The sequence below is a fragment of the Mustela nivalis genome (genome assembly GCF_964662115.1).
Source record: "Mustela nivalis genome assembly, chromosome: 8".
NCBI classification, from domain to species: Eukaryota; Metazoa; Chordata; class Mammalia; order Carnivora; family Mustelidae; genus Mustela; species Mustela nivalis.
Genome location: NC_139027.1, coordinates 7346748 through 7367600, shown reverse-complemented (window position 1 = coordinate 7367600; position 20853 = coordinate 7346748). Strand labels below are relative to the sequence as shown.

Below are 20853 nucleotides of genomic sequence, written 5' to 3'. Positions count from 1 at the left end.
CTTCTCTTGATGACCATTTTGTGTATATAGTATTGCTCTTGCTGTGCTTTAAACTCATGTCATAGTATGACCTATGTTTTGGGGGGCTTTTTTTTTTTTTTTTTTTTTGTAGTGCATCTCTTTACATGCAGGATATGTTCCCAGGTAGCTGTTCATTCTCCCCACCTCTGACCCAATCTGATGATGCATTAGGTGTTCTTGTAATCTTTTTAAAGTAGAATTATCCTATCATTTGCCTAGATTCTCCTAGGGATTTAGAAAGTAATTTGGAGAAAGCCACATAGCTCCTTTGAAAGGACCATTTAAATACCTGCTACTGCTTTCAACTCTTGAGTTGAATTTAATGACTTTGAATGGCACTGATTTTCAATATTCTGAGCTTACTCTGGTGCTTGCCTAGGTTGGTTAGCATGGGACTTCATTTAAGGAACTCTACTGTAATTTAAAATGGCACTAGAAAATCTTGAATTCAAAGCACCCCTTTGCCCTCTTTGAAAACAAACAAAAATTACCTGAATACCCCTTTTGAAATTTTGGATTGTCTGATTTGGGGAAGTCTGGTTTCTGCTAAGGTGACTTACAGATGAGTCATACTGGCAGGGCCTTTAATTCTTGGGGCTTTAGATGAGTACTGGCCAAAGTGGCGCCTTCAATTTTTTCTGTCTTTACACTCCAGTACCTTTTTAGCATAGCCATTAGTCTGTAGGAACACTGCATTGGGAGACCATTTCTGCCATTATGAATTCTAGCTATGTGTCATCTTAGGCAAATCTCATATGAAGTAATAGGATTGGTCTGACTCTGTCCAGTTTATAATGGTGAAAATGGTTTATGTTTGCACATTCCAGTGTGGTAAGCCTGGACCACAGTGAGCTCTTAAAATGTGGTTAGTGTGACTAGGGAACTGAAATTTTTATTTTATTTCATTTTAATTAATTAAACTTTAAATTTTAATTCAACTTTAAATTTAACTTAAATGTTGGCAGTGGCTACTCTATTGTATAGCATAACTCTAGAGCGTAATCTCAAGAAGGACTGATCCAGCTCAAGCATTAGAAGATTCTTATCTATGTGGCCCTACTAAATAATCTTCTCCATTGTAAAAACAATAAAAAATTCTATAGTTAGCATTGATTTTATTTTGCTTTTAAGAGTTGATGGTACATTGGTGTGATTAAAATTTAAATACATCCTTGGTATGTGCTGGTGTGTTTCAACTGAGGCTCCTCACCCATAGGTCACTTGTTGTATCATGCATGTGACAAATTTAAACTTAACGTGTTTAAATAATAGATGAAAAGTGTTTAATTTTCATTCTCTGTTAGTTACACTCAGTGTCTTTTTTCTTGGAATTTTAGGGGATACTCCGTTTTATGCAGATTCACTTGTAGGAACATACAGCAAAATTATGGATCATAAAAACTCACTATGTTTCCCTGAAGATGCAGAAATTTCTAAACATGCGAAGAATCTCATTTGTGCCTTCTTAACAGATAGGTAATGTACATTGAATTTCTTTGTAGAGTGCCCTTAGCTCCCCCCGCCCTTTTTAAAGATTTTTTATTTATATGAAAGAGCACAGTGTGCAAGAGAGAGAACACAAGTTGGGGGAGGGGGCGGGGAACAAAGGGAGAAGGAGAAACAGTGACATGGGGCTTGATCCCAGGACCTTGGGATCATGACCTGAGCAGAAGGCAGATGCTTAACTGAGCCACCAAGGCTCCCTGAGAGCCCTTAACTTTTAAATTTGTAAAAATGAAGGCATAAACATTTATTTACATATGAAGTCTTTTGTTCTCTTTATCCAAATTGCTTGGGTTAGCCTTTTCCTACTGCTGGGCCTGGTGTTGAGTTGCTCTTGTCATTATGTGTGTGCAACCCCACTGTAATCAAACTCTAACCTTACCTTCATGTCTAAAAAGAAAAAACAGAACTTAGTAAGGCATTTGAGAGGAGTAAAGCTTGTATTATTCACATTTTATCCTTTGAAGTGATAAGCTCATCTGACTCTTATTGTACGACTCTTGAGAGAACAGTGTTTGGTGCAGATACGTACTTGACAGGTTATAATCTCAAAAACTATTTGTATTTGACTTGGGAGTGCCTCCTTCCCAGCCTTTTTATTTGCATTTGAATATACTCTGGAAATTCTATATTTCTTAAAACAAAATAGGTGAACAATGCTATGAAACCTGCTTCAAGAAGAGAAGATAGAAAACTCTTGGGAGTTTCTTCCTTGGCCTTTTTATTCAGTTCTTTTAGATTTGTGATAAGAGTCAGCCTGTCAAAGGACCAGCTTATATTGGTTGTGTATGCACCACAGTCCAAACTTTATTCACCAGCATTGTGATCTTAGGGAAATAATTTTACTTTTGGGGGAAATTTTACTTATCCATGAACAGTGGGATCAGATCAGATTGATAACTCAGGGCATTTCTAGCTCGAAAAGTGTTCTGATTTCTCAGCAAAAACCATATTGTTTGTTAGCCAGTTGCTGTTACAAGCAGTACCACAGTGACTAAAGCAAGCATTTATATTTTGCGTACATTCTGTAGGATAAAGTTTTAAAGGTAGAATTCTGGGATACACACTTTAAAATTGAGTTGGTTTTACAAAATTGACCCCCAGAGTAGTCACAGCAGGGTATATTTCCATTGATGATAGTTACTTTGCTCATTCTCATCAAACTGTATATCATGAATTTTTTTTCATCTGAAGCAAGAAAAGTTATTGCTATTTTTTCTTATTAGAGAGGTTAACCATTTTAATATGTTTATCATTTATAAGATTTGTTAATTATCTGGTTAACAGACAATCCATGCCGATATACTTAGAACAAATCCTGTGTGTTTGATTTGGGACTAGAGGGGAAGTTGAGGATGACCATAATTCGTGCTGAAAGGTGAATATAAAACAGGACACAGCACATGTTAATGAAAGATTTGCCTTAGCAGTTTATTGGGGGGGGGGGTGCAGTCCAAGGAATGATTATAGGTAGAGAAAAGATATTTGGAAAAGAATTTAATGCCATCATTGTGGCTAGCGTACTTCCCTCTAGAGTTTACAGGTTTTTCTGTTTATATTAAACGCGACTCTAGGGCATATAAAAAAACTGATGTTTTTTATGTCCATAAAATCTGCATTGAAAACTCAGGGGTTCAAAGAATTAAATTGTTAATATTGTTATTTTTGTATTCAGAATGATTATTTTAATGTAAGTGTATAATTATTTTAATATACAGTTTATCAGACTGAAGATTGATAGTTTCTAACAATATGTGAGCTCTTTATAAGAAGAGATTTTCATTTTTTAAAATTTTGATTTGATTTTTACTTTTTAAAAGGTTTTAAAAAATTTATTTATTAGAACATATGAGTGGACATGAGGAAGGGCAGAGGCAGAGGGAGAGAATCTGGAGCAGACTCTGTGCTACATTTTTATTGGAGAGGCTTTGAATAACTTTTCTTTGTTTGAAGTTAAACTTCTGTCCATTTTACATCCTGGAGTTGGTCATGCAGTTTTGGCATACATAGATGAATATTTTTATTTTCTTTGATACAAACTACAGATGGAAATACATTTCCCTTTCCATGGCATTTACTCTACTTTATCACCCTTTTAATCTAGAGAGATCATATGTTGTAAAATGGACAATACTTGTTTTGGAAAAACATTTAACTTTTAATAAAGATATCTCAAAGTCATTTGTGATCCTTATTTTGGTCCTAGGCAAGATAAGAATTAATTTTTTTGGTAATCTTTTTGTAATATAATCTGTAACTGCATTGTTTAGGGAAGTACGACTTGGGAGAAATGGAGTAGAAGAAATCAAACAGCATCCTTTCTTTAAGAATGACCAATGGAATTGGGATAACATAAGAGAGAGTAAGTCAATAAATTTAAATATTTCCATTCTATCACATTTTAAATCTCAGTAATTGATCCCTATTTTGAATTAGTAATCATGTTTGTTACACTTAATGCTAACTGATTTTTAATTCAGAGGTTTTATTTCAAATTTGTTCTCTTGCAGTATTTATAACTAAATGTTCCTCAGTATCTTAAACTAATATGTATTCATTATCAATATTTTTTAATACCTTTATAATAAACAGATTTCTTAAATTGTAAGTTTTTTATGGATCTCAATAATTTTCAGAATGGGGGACTATCCCTTAATTTGAATTTAATTTCTTTGAATTAATCAGTAATTATGTAGACCATACTTTGATGAATACTGGAGTAAGCATAGTAATTCATTTTAACTTCATGTATATTTGACATTAATTCATTTTAAGAGTAAAAATATTTTAAAGAATGTGAAAGGCCAAAGGCTAAAGAATGTTTGTGCAAATTATTGCTGCTTACAATTTTAATACCTAGAATAATATCATATTGCTCTCCTTGTTTGATTTATCTATATTCAAACCTGCTCCAATGTAGTAATAAAATACTTAATAAAATTTTAGTTTTTGAAATCATAGAATGTAAAACATGTTACCAAATTTTCTATAGTAAATCATGATGTTATTGATTAATTATATATTATTGATGTATAATGTGTTGGTATTAATATATATTAAATCTGGGTGGTTAATATATATTTTGATTATGAAGAAAATAATCCATTTCTTTTCTTTGAACAGCCGCAGCTCCTGTAGTACCTGAACTCAGCAGTGACATAGACAGCAGCAATTTTGATGACATTGAAGATGATAAAGGAGATGTAGAAACCTTCCCAATTCCTAAAGCTTTTGTGGGAAACCAGCTGCCTTTTATAGGATTTACCTACTATAGAGAAAATTTGTATGTGATTTGTTAGATTTTTATTCCTTTCAGGATTTAGCTGTAAAGAGTTACCTTACTATAATACTCTGGATTACAGAAGATAAAAAAGTGTTCATTTGTTTTAAACTTTTGAGTGTTTTAAAAAAGGACCATTGAAAGTTATTTTTCATTTAGTTCCATTATTCCTGAATGTTATTCATTTACAAATGTATGCAAAGCACTCTTCTATATTCTTTGGGGTAATAGAGAGTAAGACTAAATATGTTTGAAGGAGCTTACCATCTAATAAGGTTGGTAATAAGGGATATAAGAGAATAATATAGTCATAATAAAGGATAGAAATATGATATTTGCCTTAAGAAAGGTACCAAAATATCTAAGATGGTTCAGGAGAAAAATAAAAGTCACATCTCTGGGGGTGGGATATGGAGTCAGGTAAGACCTCAGGGAAGGAGGGGGGTGTTTGTAAAGCTAAGAAAAAGTTTTGAGTGGCCAAGATGTGGGGAGGTTAGGTGAGAGTCGTGGGGAGATGAACAATGGGAGCAAAAGTGTGGCATGTTGGCACACATTGGGAGCATAGTAGTGTGGTCTAGTGGGGCCCAAACACAAGGTGCATATTACTGTATTACGATCATTTGGAGGACCTAATGAGACTTTAGGTTTCTTGGCTGTAATCCCTCCATGTAGCACAGAGTCTGGCACAAAGCCAATAAATACTGGTTGGCTGTGGTGAGTATTGGGTATAAAGATTAAAAACTATATTGGAGTTGAAGTTCAAAGGAAGAATAAAGCAGCAGATGACTGTTGTGCGCTATACTGAGGGACTTTCAACTTTGACAGGCAGTGAGGAGTGAGGCATTAGAGACATTTGAGAAACATGTTTGAGAAACTTTTGGTACTTCCATGTATGTAATGGTAGGGGTGACCAAGCATTTTGGTTTGCCCAGAACTGAGGGGCTTCCTAGGATATGGCAAGGGATTTTGATGCTGAAACTCAGAAAATCCCCAGCAAACCAGGATGAGTTGGCCATCCTGCTAACGATAGTATTCTAAACACTCTTGTAATGCTCACTAAAATGAGGATATGAGTGCCTTGATAAACCCAAGCATATTTATAGGCAATGAGGGAGGACTCAGAGAGATTGACAATTAAATAAAAGTGAGGATTTATGTATTAAGACCTGGGAATCAAGAGATGTTATCTTTGAGAAGGAGGAGAGATGTCTTACTAGATTTCTTGATAAAATAGTTATAGGAACTCAAAATGAGATGAAGAGGGGCAATGCATAGCCCATCTAGTGACTGCAGTCTTAACAGTATTAAAGTCTAGAACATCCAATGATAAATATCTACAGGGGAAAACATTGCTTCATTTAAATTATGTTGAAGTGGTCAGAAAAAAAAATCTTTGTGGCTGGAATTTAATTCTGATAATAATTTGGTGGTATTAGGAAATGGATTAAAATGACATCCAAAAGACTTATTTCCTGCCTTTCCTTCTAGGTTATTAAGTGACTCTTCACCTTGTAGAGAAAATGATTCAGTACAATCAAGGAAAAATGAAGTATGTATAGGTTTTTACTACTTTATTTTAATCATATGTTCAATTAATTTAGTGGTATCCATGCGCTTAAAAAGTTCATTTGATGCTACTTTTTGAATCGTAGATGGCATTCTCTGTTGTAATATAGTTCAAAGAACATTTAAATGATTAATTTATTTGGCAGGTATTATTGTATAAGATACAATGGCTAGTAAAAAGATGAATTATATATGGCTTTAGGCTTAGTTTTAGTAGCAAAAGTGATAGAATAGGTTTATAAGCAAATAAAATATCAGGAAATTTTATAATCTTAGTACTATAAAAGAGTATATATAGATAATAAGGTATAAGGGTACAAAAATAGTGAAGGAAGTAATATTTTGAGTGTTTAAGAATGAATTCAGATAAAGGGTGATTTTATCAAACTATTAACATATTTTGTGGCTTCTAATTTCTAACTACAAAAGTAAATCATATCCACACATACACATTAATGAGTATGCTAAACATTTTTCTCCTTAAAATTTATAGAAAATTAGAAAGTTGGTTAGATAATTCTGGTATGATTTCTCTTGGGAATTTTATAAAGCATACAAGTATTGTAAATTTCTGTGTTTTCTGTTTTGTTTTAAATAGGAAAGCCAAGAGGTATGTTGATGTCACGTATGTTGAAAAACTGAAAAAGTGCTTCATTCTAGCAGTGTTTTGATGTAGCCATTTTCCACCTAGCATTTGGAGTACTACATCTGCCTGAGAGAGAAGTTCCCAACTTTTTTCTACCAAGTATTCCTTTCCTTATTGCCCTTATGGATCTATTGTTTAAATATGTATTGTGTTATTTTCTTAGTTTTATTTATCAAGGATATGTAACTGATTAACATGTGAAAACTAGTGTGATCAAATTATTCTAATACAATAGCAGCCGAAAGCAGTTAACTTGACTTGTTCATTGGCCTGTATATTCTTACTAGGAAAATAATAGTTTTGTATAAAATTTATAAAATATTTAAGAAACATGGGGAACCCAATCACTATAGAAAGAATAATGGAAAGAACATTAGCCTTGGGGTCTAACAGACTTGGATTGATTTTTGGCACAGCCACTTATTAGCTAAGCTATCTTGGCCCAGTTATTCACCTTTTTAAAATTTCAGTTTCTTTATTGAGTAGATACAACACTACTGTATTCTTTTTTTTTTTTTTTTAAGATTTTATTTATTTACTTGACAGAGAGAGATCACAAGTAGACAGAGAGGCAGGCAGAGAGAGAGAAGCAAGCTCGCTGCTGAGCAGAGAGCCCGATGCGGAACTCGATCCCAGGACCCTGAGATCATGACCGGAGCCGAAGGCAGCGGCTTAATCCACTGAGCTGCCCAGGCACCCCAACACTACTGTATTCTACGGTTGTTGTTAGGATTAATGAGACAACATCTGTAAAGTGCCACTATACCTAAGGCACAAAGGAACTAAAAAACTTAAATCCTTTATGAAGAAGATAATCTCCAAAAGTGGACTGTTTAATACTTTCTCTGATTTTAGTTATTTAAAGACCAACATATCTGGCCTTGAAGAAGACACAAAGAACGGCAAGGAAATGACTTATGATCAATTAGATATTATTCATCAAGAGTTATTGATTATAACTTTTAGTACTGTTCCTGGCATGGTGTAGAAAGATACAAAGAAGAGCTTAAATTCTTCTCTTTAAGAGCAATAATATATTTTTGAGCAAGTTCAAATATTCCAAGTATTTGTTTCAGAAATAGAACTTTTCATCTTATAAGTACACATTGTGACAGTATTTTATATAAGTAATCTGTGGAAGAACAGTGGAGGATATCCTTTATTCATAATGAACGATTCATAATGTCAATTCATAATGACACTTCTTGGTGTCATACAAGAATTCTGCCAAGTTTAGAGCTTCTCACTCATATGTTTATGTGGTGTGGACATGTACATGTTTGCATACGTGTGTAGTGTGATAGAGAGCAGGAGTTAGAGGATTTTTTTCCTCTGTCACTAGAAATCACATCTTTAAGAAGTTACAGAAACTTTATGTACCATTATAGATGAGGTTATATTCAGCTCACAAAACAGCTTGTCATTGTTTTCTTGAGGCTTTTATATTTTAAGTGTGACTAAACTTTCTAATTATAGTATCTTATTTTCTGACAGATTCAGAAAAAATTATACACATTAGAAGAACATCTTAGCACTGAGATGCAAGCCAAAGAGGAGCTAGAGCAAAAGTGCAAGTATGTTTTGTGGCTAGTTCAGTGTGGTATGTTAAAATTGAAGTTTAAACGTGTTAACCTAAAAGGAAGAGCTACAAAGTAATTATTTGATTATTTTAAAATTTATAGTAAGATGTTTTTATTATGAATTAGAGGTTTACTTATTATTTCTTTTGAAATTCTCCAGATCTGTTAATACTCGCCTTGAGAAAGTAGCAAAGGAACTAGAGGAAGAGGTAAAGTTCCTCTATGCTTTTATTAACACCTTTGTTCACTAAGAGTTTTGATGCCTGGCCTAGCTGCAGAGTTCTCTTAGACCCGTATTAATACTATCTTGGTATATAATAAGACCTACCTCTAGCATTGGTGAACAGGACTAAAATTACAGGATAAGCATGATGATAGACTTCATTTTGTTATGTTTTTGCAAACTTGAGTTAATTTTAGCATGTGTAGGTAATGCAAGAAAGAAATTTGCATTTATATTAAATTACTTGGCTTAACAACAGAAAGTAACTATTGTTTCTTCTTTTAAATTTCTATTCATAACGTTTATATCAAGTGAAGATGATTCATTGGTAATGGAATGTTTCAGAAAGTTTGACTTCCAGTAGTGAATACTGGTCTTGATAAGTTAAGAGAGGTGTGCTATTTTGAAAATAATGGAAAACATTGTGAATTTTAACAAAACAGCAGTTGCAGCTTATTTTTAAAGGTGTCTTTTATCTGCTTGAAATACTGTTTTCTTTTATTTTTATGCATACTTTCCTTTGGTAATAACTTTAAGCATTATTTCAGATTACTTTAAGGAAAAGTGTGGAATCAGCTTTAAGACAATTAGAAAGAGAAAAGGCACTTCTTCAGCACAAAAATGCAGAATATCAGCGGAAAGCTGATCACGAAGCAGACAAGAAACGAAATTTGGAAAATGATGGTTTGTAGTGTAGAATATTAAATACTTACCAAGAAAGAAATTGTGTGTGTATGTGTATGTTGTGTTGAAGCTTGCCACTAAAATTCTTTTTATCATAGTTAACAGTTTAAAGGATCAACTTGAAGATTTGAAAAAAAGAAATCAGAACTCTCAAATATCTACTGAGAAAGTGAATCAGCTCCAGAGACAAGTAGGTTGATCTCAGTTGTAGTAAAGATCATTGAATTTTCTTAATGACTTATCAGTAAGACTTGTAGTTGGCGATGTTACAAAATGGCCTTCTTTGCCTCTCATTTTCAAGGGAAATCATAAGGAAAAGATTTTTACTTTTTTTTCTTATTTTAAATAGTTTGTAATGAGGTACTAAATGGAAATATTTTCATTATATATGCCTGTGTTTGTTGTTGTTTGTTTGATTTTGAATGGAATATCAGCTGGATGAAACCAATGCTTTGCTGAGAACAGAATCTGATACTGCAGCCCGGTTAAGAAAAACCCAGGCAGAAAGTTCAAAACAGATTCAGCAGCTGGAATCTAACAATAGAGATCTTCAAGATAAAAATTGCCTGCTGGAGACTGCCAAGTTAAAACTCGAAAAGGAATTTATCAATCTTCAGTCAGTTCTAGAATCTGAAAGGAGGGACCGAACTCATGGATCGGAGATAATTAATGATCTACAAGGTATTAAAGTAGAGATTACACTTGAATTCATCTTGATGATTTGCATTTTGGAAATAACTTTTCATGGTGGATAATGTCTTCGAGTATCACGTTTCTGAATATACTACTCTGTTATGTGAAGTTAGGGTGTTGGAAATGCATCGATACAAACTTTTACGAATAGAAGGTTTACTTTAAAATAGGTTGAAATATTTTAACTTGTAAAACTAGCCCCTTGATTTTCAGTTGGCTTCATTATAAGGCACTCTACCAACAATTTAAAAAACTGTTCATAGAGCAGCGGCGGCAGCTCTAGAGCGGAGTACGGACTGCGGCGGCCGGAGTCATGGCAGGACAGGCGTTTAGAAAGTTTCTTCCCCTCTTTGACCGAGTTTTAGTTGAAAGGAGTGCAGCTGAAACTGTAACCAAAGGCGGAATCATGCTTCCAGAAAAATCTCAAGGAAAAGTGTTGAAAGCAACAGTAGTAGCTGTTGGATCCGGCTCTAAAGGAAAGGGTGGAGAGATTCAACCAGTTAATGTGAAAGTTGGAGATAAAGTTCTTCTCCCAGAATATGGAGGCACCAAAGTAGTTCTAGATGACACGGATTATTTCTTATTTAGAGATGGTGACATTCTTGGAAAGTATGTGGACTGAAATCATTATTAAAATGGCATGAAGTGAAGCTGCCCATTCCAGTGAAGTTGTGAAATCTTTCATCATGTAAATAATTTTCATGTCTTTTATAATAAACTAATAGTATCCAAATTAAAAGAAAAAAAAAAACAAAAAAAACCAAAAAACTGCTCATAAATAATACCTCCAAACTATGAGGTGATTTTTAAAATTTTTTACTCTTAATTTAACATGTACATACTCTGTGGGCTTATTGTTTTTAAAATGTTGCAATTTTAGGCAGAATATCTGGCCTAGAAGAAGATTTAAAGAACGGCAAAACCTTATTAGCAAAAGCAGAGATGGAGAAGAGACAACTACAGGAGAAACTTACTGATTTGGAAAAGGTAAAACATGTTCAGCTTTATATATTTTTAAGGAAATGACTATAAAATATCAGATTGGAAAACTTACTCTAAAAGAAAGGAAATCAGGGGCGCTCGGGTAGCTCAGTTGGTTAAGTGTCTGCTTTCAGTTTGGGTCATGATCCTGGGGTCCTGGGATCGAGCCCCACATCGGACTGTCTACTCAACCCGGAGTCTGCTTTTCCTTTTCCCTCTCCCTTTCTCTCTGCCCCTGCTTGTGTGCTTTCTCTCTCTCAAAAATAAATAAAATCTTAAAAAAAATAAGAGAAATCAGAATGCTTTCAGTGGATGTTTATCCCTAGGGATCCAAGGAAAACTCAAATTTTGACTTAGAATATGTCTTAAAAATGATAGAAAGTTATCATGGCTTTTGGCATTTACAAGTTATTCTTAAAAATACTATAAGCCAGGGCTAATTTCTAGACTCTGTGGAGTTAATGTGGTGTTTTTGTTCACTTATTTATTCATTTGTTTACATATTTAAATGTGTCATCTGTGGTAGAAATACAGGATATAGTCCTTGCTTGCCTTTAACAGTGTCACAGTTGGGTACCTGACTGGCTCAGATGGTAGAGCATGTGACTCTTGATCCCAAGATCACGAGTTCAAGTCCCATGTTGGGCATGGGGCCTACTTTAAAAAAAAATTAATTTAAAAAATTCTCACAATCTGATGAGTATGTTCTAAAGTAATAAGGTACACAGATAATTCTAATGCAGCGTGGTACATAGAATGCTAGAAGAATGAACAGGGTATATTGGATGCACAGGAGAAAAGGCCCCGTCTGACAGGGCAGGATTGGTTGGGTGGGTAAAGGCACATTCTGAGTTGGGGAAGACAGCATGAGCAAAAGTTACAGAGGATGGAAAATAAAAAAGGCATAGTTGATTTACTTAATGCAAACTGCCCAGTATTTCTGGAGTACAGAGCAGGAGTCAACACATTTTAATCTTTTAAGGAAGACACAAGAAATATTTCAGGACTTGAAGGCCAAATGGTCTCTGTTGCAACTCAGCTCTACTGTAGCACATAAAGGAATGGGTGTGGCTATATGCCAGGGAAATTTTACGAAAATAGACATCAGACCAAAATTGGCCTGAAGTCACCGGTTTGGTCCTAATGCTTAGTGTGAGGAATTTAGTGACCCAAATGATCTAGATCATGTAAGATTTTGAATACTCTCTTAAGCTTAGTTTCTGTAAGTAATGGACTAACCACTGAAGGACTTTAAATTGGGTGCTGTTACTAGAGGTAGATTTAAGATAGATCATTGTGTACCTTGTAGAGGATAAATTTGAGGGGAGGACATGATAAGAGGTAGTAGGGAGATTAGTCAGAGGCTTTTTCAGTAACTCAGATAATGGAGAATTAACTAGTACAGTGGTTAAAAGGATGGGAAATAAGGTGAGAAATATTTGGAGGAAGAATATTTGGGCAGCACTTAGTGATTGATTAGATGAGGCATGTGTGTGGTACTTAATAAGGATGAGTTCTAGGTTCCTACTTTGTGGCAAGATATATAATGGTACTGCTAACTACAATGAATAAAGGTAAACAGCTCTTAGAAGAGACAATGACAAATCCATTTTAGTCCTCTAAGTTTGAGGTGTGTGTGAGTCAGCCAAATTGGGATGTTTACAACATCAGTAAACTGGTTGTTGAAACTAGAAATACTTGAGAGTCATTGGTACAGAAGTGCTAACGCCTGTGAATTAAAGAACCTGTCTGGGAAGAGGTTGGTTAGAGTAGTGGTTTTTCAGGGCAGAGTAGATTACTCTGTTGGTGGATTGAAGGAATCATTTTCAGGATTGGAGATTTATTTGAAAAATAAAAGAAATATCTACACTTATGATACAAACTATAGAGAACAAAGAATTAGAAAATCTTTTTGAGGATATATAGAAATTGAAATCTGTTATTAAAGATTCCCAACTTAAAGCAAGTCCCTTTATGTGCAATATAAGAGGGTAAATGGTAGAGAATCCTGAAAATTTATCTTTAGATATATATTGGATATGTTTTAAAAGTGAGAAATAATGATATAGGAAGGGGAGAAGCTTTGTGGCTGAAGAACACTACCTCCAGAGAACACCAGCATTCATTCAAGGAGCAGCTGGGGAAGACTTCGTAAGTGACATAAAAGATGAGAACAGCAAGTGAGTTCAGTGTCAGGTATGTCAAGGAAATAGTTTCAAGGGCAACAGTGAGTCTAAATGAGATAAAAACTGAAAAGTGTTTGTTGAATCTGATGTTGAGAATCTCATTGGTTACTCTGTTGAGATAAAAGGCTCCCAGTGTAGATCTCCAGGGTAGAGTGGAGAGATGGGACGTGGGCGCCATGGGAGGTGGGTTCCATGCATCATTTTATACAGTGTTTGAGTGAAGAGGGGAGGAAAGGTATTGAACATTCCTAGTCTGTAAAAAACAACTTTATAAGTCTTTGAAATTGTGAGCCAGTCTTTTTTGTTGATAGTTGCTATTTTAAATCTTTAATAGGAAAAGAACAACATGGAAATAGATATGACGTACCAACTAAAAGTTATACAGCAGAGCTTGGAACAAGAAGAAGCTGAGCATAAGGCTACAAAAGCACGGCTGGCTGATAAAAATAAGATTTATGAATCCATTGAAGAAGCAAAATCAGAAGCCATGAAAGGTATGCTTTTTTCTAAGAGTTTTGCTGCAGCATTGTACTAAGAATTGATTCTGTAGTCAACTCTTTGATTTTGAAAAACATTTTTTTATATTTTATTGTCAAATATTGGGAACTTGAGAGAAAAAACGATTAGGGAAGCTTTACATCACTTTTTTCCTTTATGGCAACAATCATTTCTAAGATAGTAAGGCCCAACCACAAAATTACTCAACCAAATTTAAGGATCAGAGAGAAATTAATATTTCAATGGAATCAATAGTAACAGGCACACAGAGCATAAGGTTCTAGATCTATCTATTCAGATTTGGGGGGATTTCCTCTTCCTGTAATATTTAGTTTGACATTTCACCAGTTTGTATAGTAAAATTGTTGACAGTTTATGCAAAATAAATGTTTCAAAAAATAGTACCTGGCCTAACGAGAATATAAGCTCATTGAATATTTTGAACTCTGGCATGATGAAGATACAGCTAGATTTGGTCAAAGTGTTATCCACTTCTAAGGAATATGGGGTAAGATAGCAGAGCTGACTTTTCCACAAACCAGTATGTATCTTGGAATTGTCTTAGGATAATTTCTTGTTTTCCTGACTGTTTATAATTATGATGGATTTGAAGTTCCATAGGAAATTAATAAAATACTCTTGTGACAGATTTATAGAACTCTTAAGCAGGAATTTTATTTCATACTGAAGCATAACATTTATGAATAGCTTAGCAAAAAAATAGGTTTTCAATTATTGAATGTAATTGAAATTGGAGATTTTTTGGTTAAAATCAGTTTAGTATAAGTTACTAATTAAGGATTTTGAGATTGATTGAGGGCTTTAGTTAAAAAAATTCTAATTACAAGAGAGGAAGTTAGTGGGCCATGTTTCCCTATCAGTGGCTTAGAAGATAGAGTTCAATTTCTTTTGAGGTATAATTTAGGTGCAATAAAATGCAGATACTATTTTCACATTGTAATATACACATGTAACCACCATTCAAAACAAGTTATAGAATCTGTTTTCATCACCTCAGTAAGTTCACTTGTGCCCCTTTCTATTCTCTGTGCCCACGTTAGGGTGAATTGTTGGGGGGCGGGTGTGTTTCTTTTCATTGTTGACAGGGTTGGCTTCTGAGTTGCAGAAATAATAATAATAATAATAATGAGTACATCTGTCCATGTCCGGGTCTAAAAGCCTTTCTTCTTTCTACTGCATGTCATGGCTTCCTTTGATTAAGAATATGGCTTACTAATGAGTTACTAGTTATGTGACCTTGTCCATAGTTACTTATCTTTTTTTTTTTTTTTTTTCTTTTGGTGCATTGTTCCCTCTAAAGAGACAGTATTAGGTTGTTGTGAAAATCGAGTAAATGATAGGGGAAAAGTACTTAGAAATATTGGCTGTTACTAGTAGAATGTGAAGAAGTTTCATTTTTTCCACACCTTTTTTTTTTTTAAGATTTTATTTATTTATTTGTTAGAGAGAGCACGAGCACAGGAAGACAGAGTGGCAGGCAGAGGCAGAGGGAGAAGCAGGCTCCCTGCCGAGCAAGGAGCCCGATGTGGGACTTGATCCCAGGACACTGGGATTATGACCCGAGCTGAAGGCAGCCACTTAACCAGCTGAGCCACCCAGGCGTCCCTTTTCCATACCTTTGAAGACAGTTCTTTAAAAACTGAAAATCATAGGTTTATATAACTATAATAAATGATAATCAGATATCAAGCATTAGATATGAAAGAGCAGAGGAGCCCAATTGAATTTGAATAGATTTTCTAATCAGTACATCAAAAGGTAATTTCTTTAATGGTAATTACTGGTATTTAATACGAAATCACTTGCTTAGACATAGACCTTGCCTGCTTTTCATTTCAAGATTTAAAAAGGATTGCCTGGGTGGCTCAGTTGGTTTAGTGTCTGCCTTCAGCTCGGGTCATGATCGTGGGGTCCTGGGAAGGAGCCCTGCCTCTGGTTCCCTGCTCAGCAAGGAATCTATTTCTCCCTTTGCCCTGCGCCCTGCTCATACTCTGTCTCTTTTTCTCAAATAAATAAAATCTTGGGGAAAATAAAAAGGTTTTTAAAAGCCATTTCTGATTAATAAAACAATTAAAAGTTTATTGCAAATCATTTAGAAAATACAGGAAAGTATGAAGAAGTAAAGATTAACCACAGTCTTACTAATCAAGAGGATATTTTGTACATTTTCTGAATTTTTTATACTGTTCTGCGTTTTTTTCTGCTAAAATAATACTGTGAACATTCTCCTCCAGTCATTAAACATTCTCCTTGAATAGTAAGCACTTAATAAATGCTTGTCATGTGCCAGGCAGCATTTAAGTGCCACACAAATATTAACTAGGAATCTTCATAACATCCGTGCGAGGGAGGATAGGTGCTGTTATCATCATTCTAGAGATGAGGAAATTGAGCCTCCGAGAGGTTAATTAACTTGCCTAGGCAAATAATTAGGACATGTTAGAGTTTAACCTCAGGAAGTTTGGTCCCAGAGTCTTGTCCTTTACCATTTCCCCAAAATATAATTGTCATCCTCTGCGTATTAATATGCTAATATGGAAAGAGCCATAGACATAAAAGTCTACCTGGAATGTTTTAGGGTAAGAAGAGTAACACCGAGAGGCACAGAGTAACAGAAAAATAAATAAATCTTTACTAAAGAGATGTAAGGCTCTTTTAGAACCATCAGTAAAGGCAGAATTATTTTACTTCCAGTGGAATGGATGTCATATTGCAGTGTGGTAGATTTTTCCACACTGCAAACAAAATAAATGCCTGATTTCCAAGCATAAAACTTGACATTTGAGTAATGAAAATATTAAATTGGAAATTTAAAAAAATGTTTTTAAGCTATCGTCATTTGCTGTAATTTCTATAGCACTGTGTCATGTATTTGATAGGCTTCTTTTGTTTGTGAATTCATGATTATGTCCATTTTTGTGGCAATAGAAATGGAGAAAAAGCTCTTGGAGGAAAGGACGTTAAAGCAGAAAGTGGAGAACCTATTGCTGGAAGCTGAAAAGAGATGCTCCATATTTGACTGTGACCTCAAACAGTCACAGCAGAAAATAAATGAACTCCTTAAACAGAAAGATGTGCTAAATGAGGATGTGAGTATTAAGTTTACTAAGAACTGTAATAAACTATGTAATAAATTCATAGTCAACTTAGGTTTATCTGTAATGATATATAATGATGGCTTCATAATTTAAAATTTTTTCTTATAAAATATTCTGCAACCTTTTAATTTTACTGAATTTGGCCAGTATGCTAAATGGTGAATCATAATTTTTAAAATTTTTAAGTTATTTTTACCTTAAAGATCATATTTTATTTAAAAAAATAGGACATGAGAAATAACAAAAACTATTTTACCGTGAAATGAATTAAGTGCCTAAGGCCAAAGGTCTGTTTTGCATGATTATATTTGCTGCAAGCTTCATTGATAAGAAAAAGCCAATAATTACTTACATTTTATCAAGTAGACAATTTGTTTTTTAGGTTAGAAATTTGACATTAAAAATAGAGCAGGAAACTCAGAAGCGCTGCCTTACACAAAATGACTTGAAGATGCAAACACAGCAAGTTAACACACTAAAAATGTCAGAAAAGCAGTTAAAACAAGAAAATAATCATCTCATGGAAATGAAAATGAGCTTGGAAAAGCAGAATGCTGAACTTCGAAAGTAAGTAAATTGTTTGAGACAGAGTTTTATTAATATGTACAACTATCCACATGTAAATTATTTTAATTTTGATTTACCTGGGGATTTTCTTTTGATCTTGTCATAGTCTTGACCACATTTGCTCCTTTTTTCTCTATAAGTAATGTGTTGAGTGCCAATGTTGTCCTTCGAGAAGATTATATTTGCTTCCCCAGTGATTTTTTACTTCTTCTACCTTATTATGATATAATGATAGAATGTTGCTGTTGGAGTTGAAGAAACTGTCTGGGATTTTCACTTCATGCTCTTAAGATTCCTTCCCAGAACCGCTCTTCATGCTTATTGTCCATGTGCTTTCTGTTTGTTCTTTTAGTTTCTGGGACTTGAACATGTTTGATTATTAAACAAACATACAAATTTTTAAATCATTTATGATATACTTTAGTATTTCACTTAATTTACTTAGAAAATAGAAAACAGTTCTAAAATCCTTCCAAGATGAACATATACCATTAAAGTTTGTTCCATTCAGTCATTAGTAGTATAATTACTTCTGAATCATGCTCAAAGCTCCTATTGGATCCCAGTTATTTGGAGAGAACATAGGTTTTGGATACAGATTGAAAGATAGGCATTCCAGTCCCATTACTTACTAGCTGACCAACATCAGGCAAAATATTTAACCTCTCCGAGTTTTTTTTTAAAAAGATTTATTTATTTATTTTAGAGAGAGAGTGAGAAAGTGTGAGCAGGGTGGGTGGGGACAGAGGGAGAGAATCCTCAAGCAGACCCGCTAAGCGCAGAGCCCAATGCGGAGCTCAAACCTAGGACCCTGAGATCATAACCTGAGCTGAAATCATGAGTTGGAACACTTAACTGACTGAAGTGCCCCCCTCTTTGAGGGGTTTCTGGGACTTGGACATGTTTGATTATTAAACAAACATACAAATTTTTAAATTTTTAAATTTTTTGTTAGTTTTTTTTTTTTACAAAACTTTTTTGTAGGTTTTACAATAAAAGGCCCCCTCTTTGAGCCTTTTATTGTAAAACCTAAAAAAGGGGCAGTAAGAGCTTCCTTGTTAGGCATTCTGAAAGGATGACAATGATACATTTACAGTATCTAGCACACAATAAACAGTAGGGGCCATTACTAGTACAACTGTTACTGTTAATACTGCTGTACTGCAGGGATGTCTTGGTGGCTCAGTTTGTTAAGCATCTGCCTTTGGCTCTGGTCATGATCCCAAGGTCCTGGGCTGGAGTCCCACATTGGCCTCCCTGCTCAGCGGGGAACCTGCTTCTCCCTCTGCCTGCCACTCCCCCTGCTTGTGCATGCACTCCCTTTGACAAATAATTAAAATCTTAAAAAATATGTATATACAACCTGCTATACTACTTCTACTATTCCTCTCTTCTTCTCATCATTGCTAATTGCTTGCTTTTTACATACCTGTAACAGGTCAATAAGATTGACACTACTTAGTAAAGGATGGTCAAGCATTCAAATATTGACACGATCTGGGAAAGGATGATTAAAAAGATTTTGAGGATTTTTTTTGCTGATCTGTTGCCTGGGTAAACCTGGACTCTTAAACTTGATGAGATTTCAACTTTTGAAAATTAGAACTAGAAATTGAACAATATTTAGGGATCTTCATCTTTGTTTGTTTGCCCTATATATTAGCTATATTCTTCTCCCATTTAGACCTAGCTTTTTCCACTTAACAGAAAACTTGGTCTTCCAAGAAGGACAGGCTCTAGAGATATGCCTTATAGCTTCATTTATTTGGAGAGACTGATATTACTTTTCTGGACCCAATTTCAGAAAATACCCGAAGTTCTAGGATGGAATTCATTGGCCCAGTTTTGGTCAAGAGTGCAAGCTGTGGACCCTTAAAACAACTTGACTAAATAGATATTCTCCATTGTGTCTGTAGTATCCATAGTATCTATTCTAGCCATAGTGGTTATATGAATGTAAGAGCTGATTAAACATCTAGCTTGTGTTTCCTCTGTTGTTCTAATTACATTTTGTTTATACCAAATTTATAGTACCTTAGTATATATGCCCCTTGTTTCTTTGTAAGTACGCATGGATCTGTTGTTTCTTAATTCCTCAGTTCCTAACTCCTTATCTGTGAAGAACTCATATTTGTTGTCTTAACCATGTAGTACATTATAAGTTCCCTGATTGGCAACTATCTCTTTTTTATGTTTTGTTCTCTCCAACCCCTGATTAATGTCTTGCACATAGTACATTCTCCAATGTTGTATGAATATGTAAGGCACTTATAGTCATTATGGGAGACTCAAAGATGAATTAGCTGCATTTCCTACCTTTAAGAATCTTAGTAGCATTTTATCAGAAGTTACTCCTTCAGGAGAGCTAAAATGGGTACATAAGTAATTGAAGTACCAGGATAAAATGATACATATATGCAATGGGAATTTACATATGAAGTGTTATGTAGGCTTGCATTTGAAAATGGTTAACATGTGTATCTTTTCTTCCTTCCAAGATGCCAGTAAAACCTTTAGTAAGGGAATTTTTTTAAATGCATAAACACATATCAAGAATTACAATGGATTGGAAGATTAGAAGTTTCTTTAGCAAAGAGGTTATGGCAAGTGGAAACCTCACTAATGGTGTATAGTGCAAGGAAAGCAACAGCAAGGAGTATATATGAAGTGAGATATTAGTGAAGAAGAAAATGTTTCATTATTCAAATCAAGTACCTTGAAGGGCTAGAGTAAGATCTGATGCTATAAGTGGAACAATCTGCTGATCATACTCTTCCTACCAACCCTTCCAGAAATGTCTGTAGCCAGGCACTACCACTGCTTGGGTTCCTACAGAGCAATCCCTCTATAGAAATTGGGCATATCCTCTGCAGAGAATTAGAACTGCTAGTATGGACGAAATTCTCCTTTTGCCTTTTAGGGGTCCCCCTGCTTATGTGGCTTTTTAAGCCGCTCATCTTAAACTGAAGTTTGCCAGTTAGAAAATCACTTCCACATGCATAGATAGTAAAATTTAAAATTAAAATACCACCTCCTTTGTAAGTGAATAACCAAGTATCACTAGCATTTGAGGATAGTATGCAGTACTAAGGATAAAGACTATGATAAAGAAAAAGGAAACATATCCCCAGATGAAAAATATATCAAGGGAAGAAGAGAAATAAACAAAAGAAGCACAAACCAAAAAAAGGCTATTGGTAATAAGTAGTATTGATCAAAACTTCTAGGAGATACTACTTCCATTAAACAAGAACCTGACATAATGCAAAAAGGGCAGCCAGAATAGGAAGAGCTGTCAAATGTTAA

At 34.5% G+C, this 20853-nt stretch overlaps 1 protein-coding gene and 1 pseudogene across 2 annotated transcripts in view; both read left to right on the top strand.

Moving 5' to 3' along the window:
- ROCK2 (Rho associated coiled-coil containing protein kinase 2) overlaps nucleotides 1–20853 on the top strand; it is a 139465-nt gene that overhangs the window by 98210 nt on the left and 20402 nt on the right. The window contains exons 7-20 of the mRNA XM_082745526.1: nucleotides 1359–1497; nucleotides 3795–3886; nucleotides 4648–4807; nucleotides 6293–6353; nucleotides 6969–6980; nucleotides 8511–8590; nucleotides 8757–8805; nucleotides 9368–9503; nucleotides 9602–9693; nucleotides 9938–10184; nucleotides 11077–11183; nucleotides 13698–13857; nucleotides 16811–16971; nucleotides 17363–17547. Of these exons, the coding sequence (XP_082601652.1) occupies nucleotides 1359–1497; nucleotides 3795–3886; nucleotides 4648–4807; nucleotides 6293–6353; nucleotides 6969–6980; nucleotides 8511–8590; nucleotides 8757–8805; nucleotides 9368–9503; nucleotides 9602–9693; nucleotides 9938–10184; nucleotides 11077–11183; nucleotides 13698–13857; nucleotides 16811–16971; nucleotides 17363–17547 (1681 nt within the window). The remainder of the gene's footprint in view (nucleotides 1–1358; nucleotides 1498–3794; nucleotides 3887–4647; nucleotides 4808–6292; nucleotides 6354–6968; nucleotides 6981–8510; nucleotides 8591–8756; nucleotides 8806–9367; nucleotides 9504–9601; nucleotides 9694–9937; nucleotides 10185–11076; nucleotides 11184–13697; nucleotides 13858–16810; nucleotides 16972–17362; nucleotides 17548–20853) is intronic.
- On the top strand, nucleotides 10466–10964 carry LOC309872005 (10 kDa heat shock protein, mitochondrial pseudogene; annotated as a pseudogene). Its single transcript has one exon. The product of its transcript is annotated as a 10 kDa heat shock protein, mitochondrial pseudogene (transcript).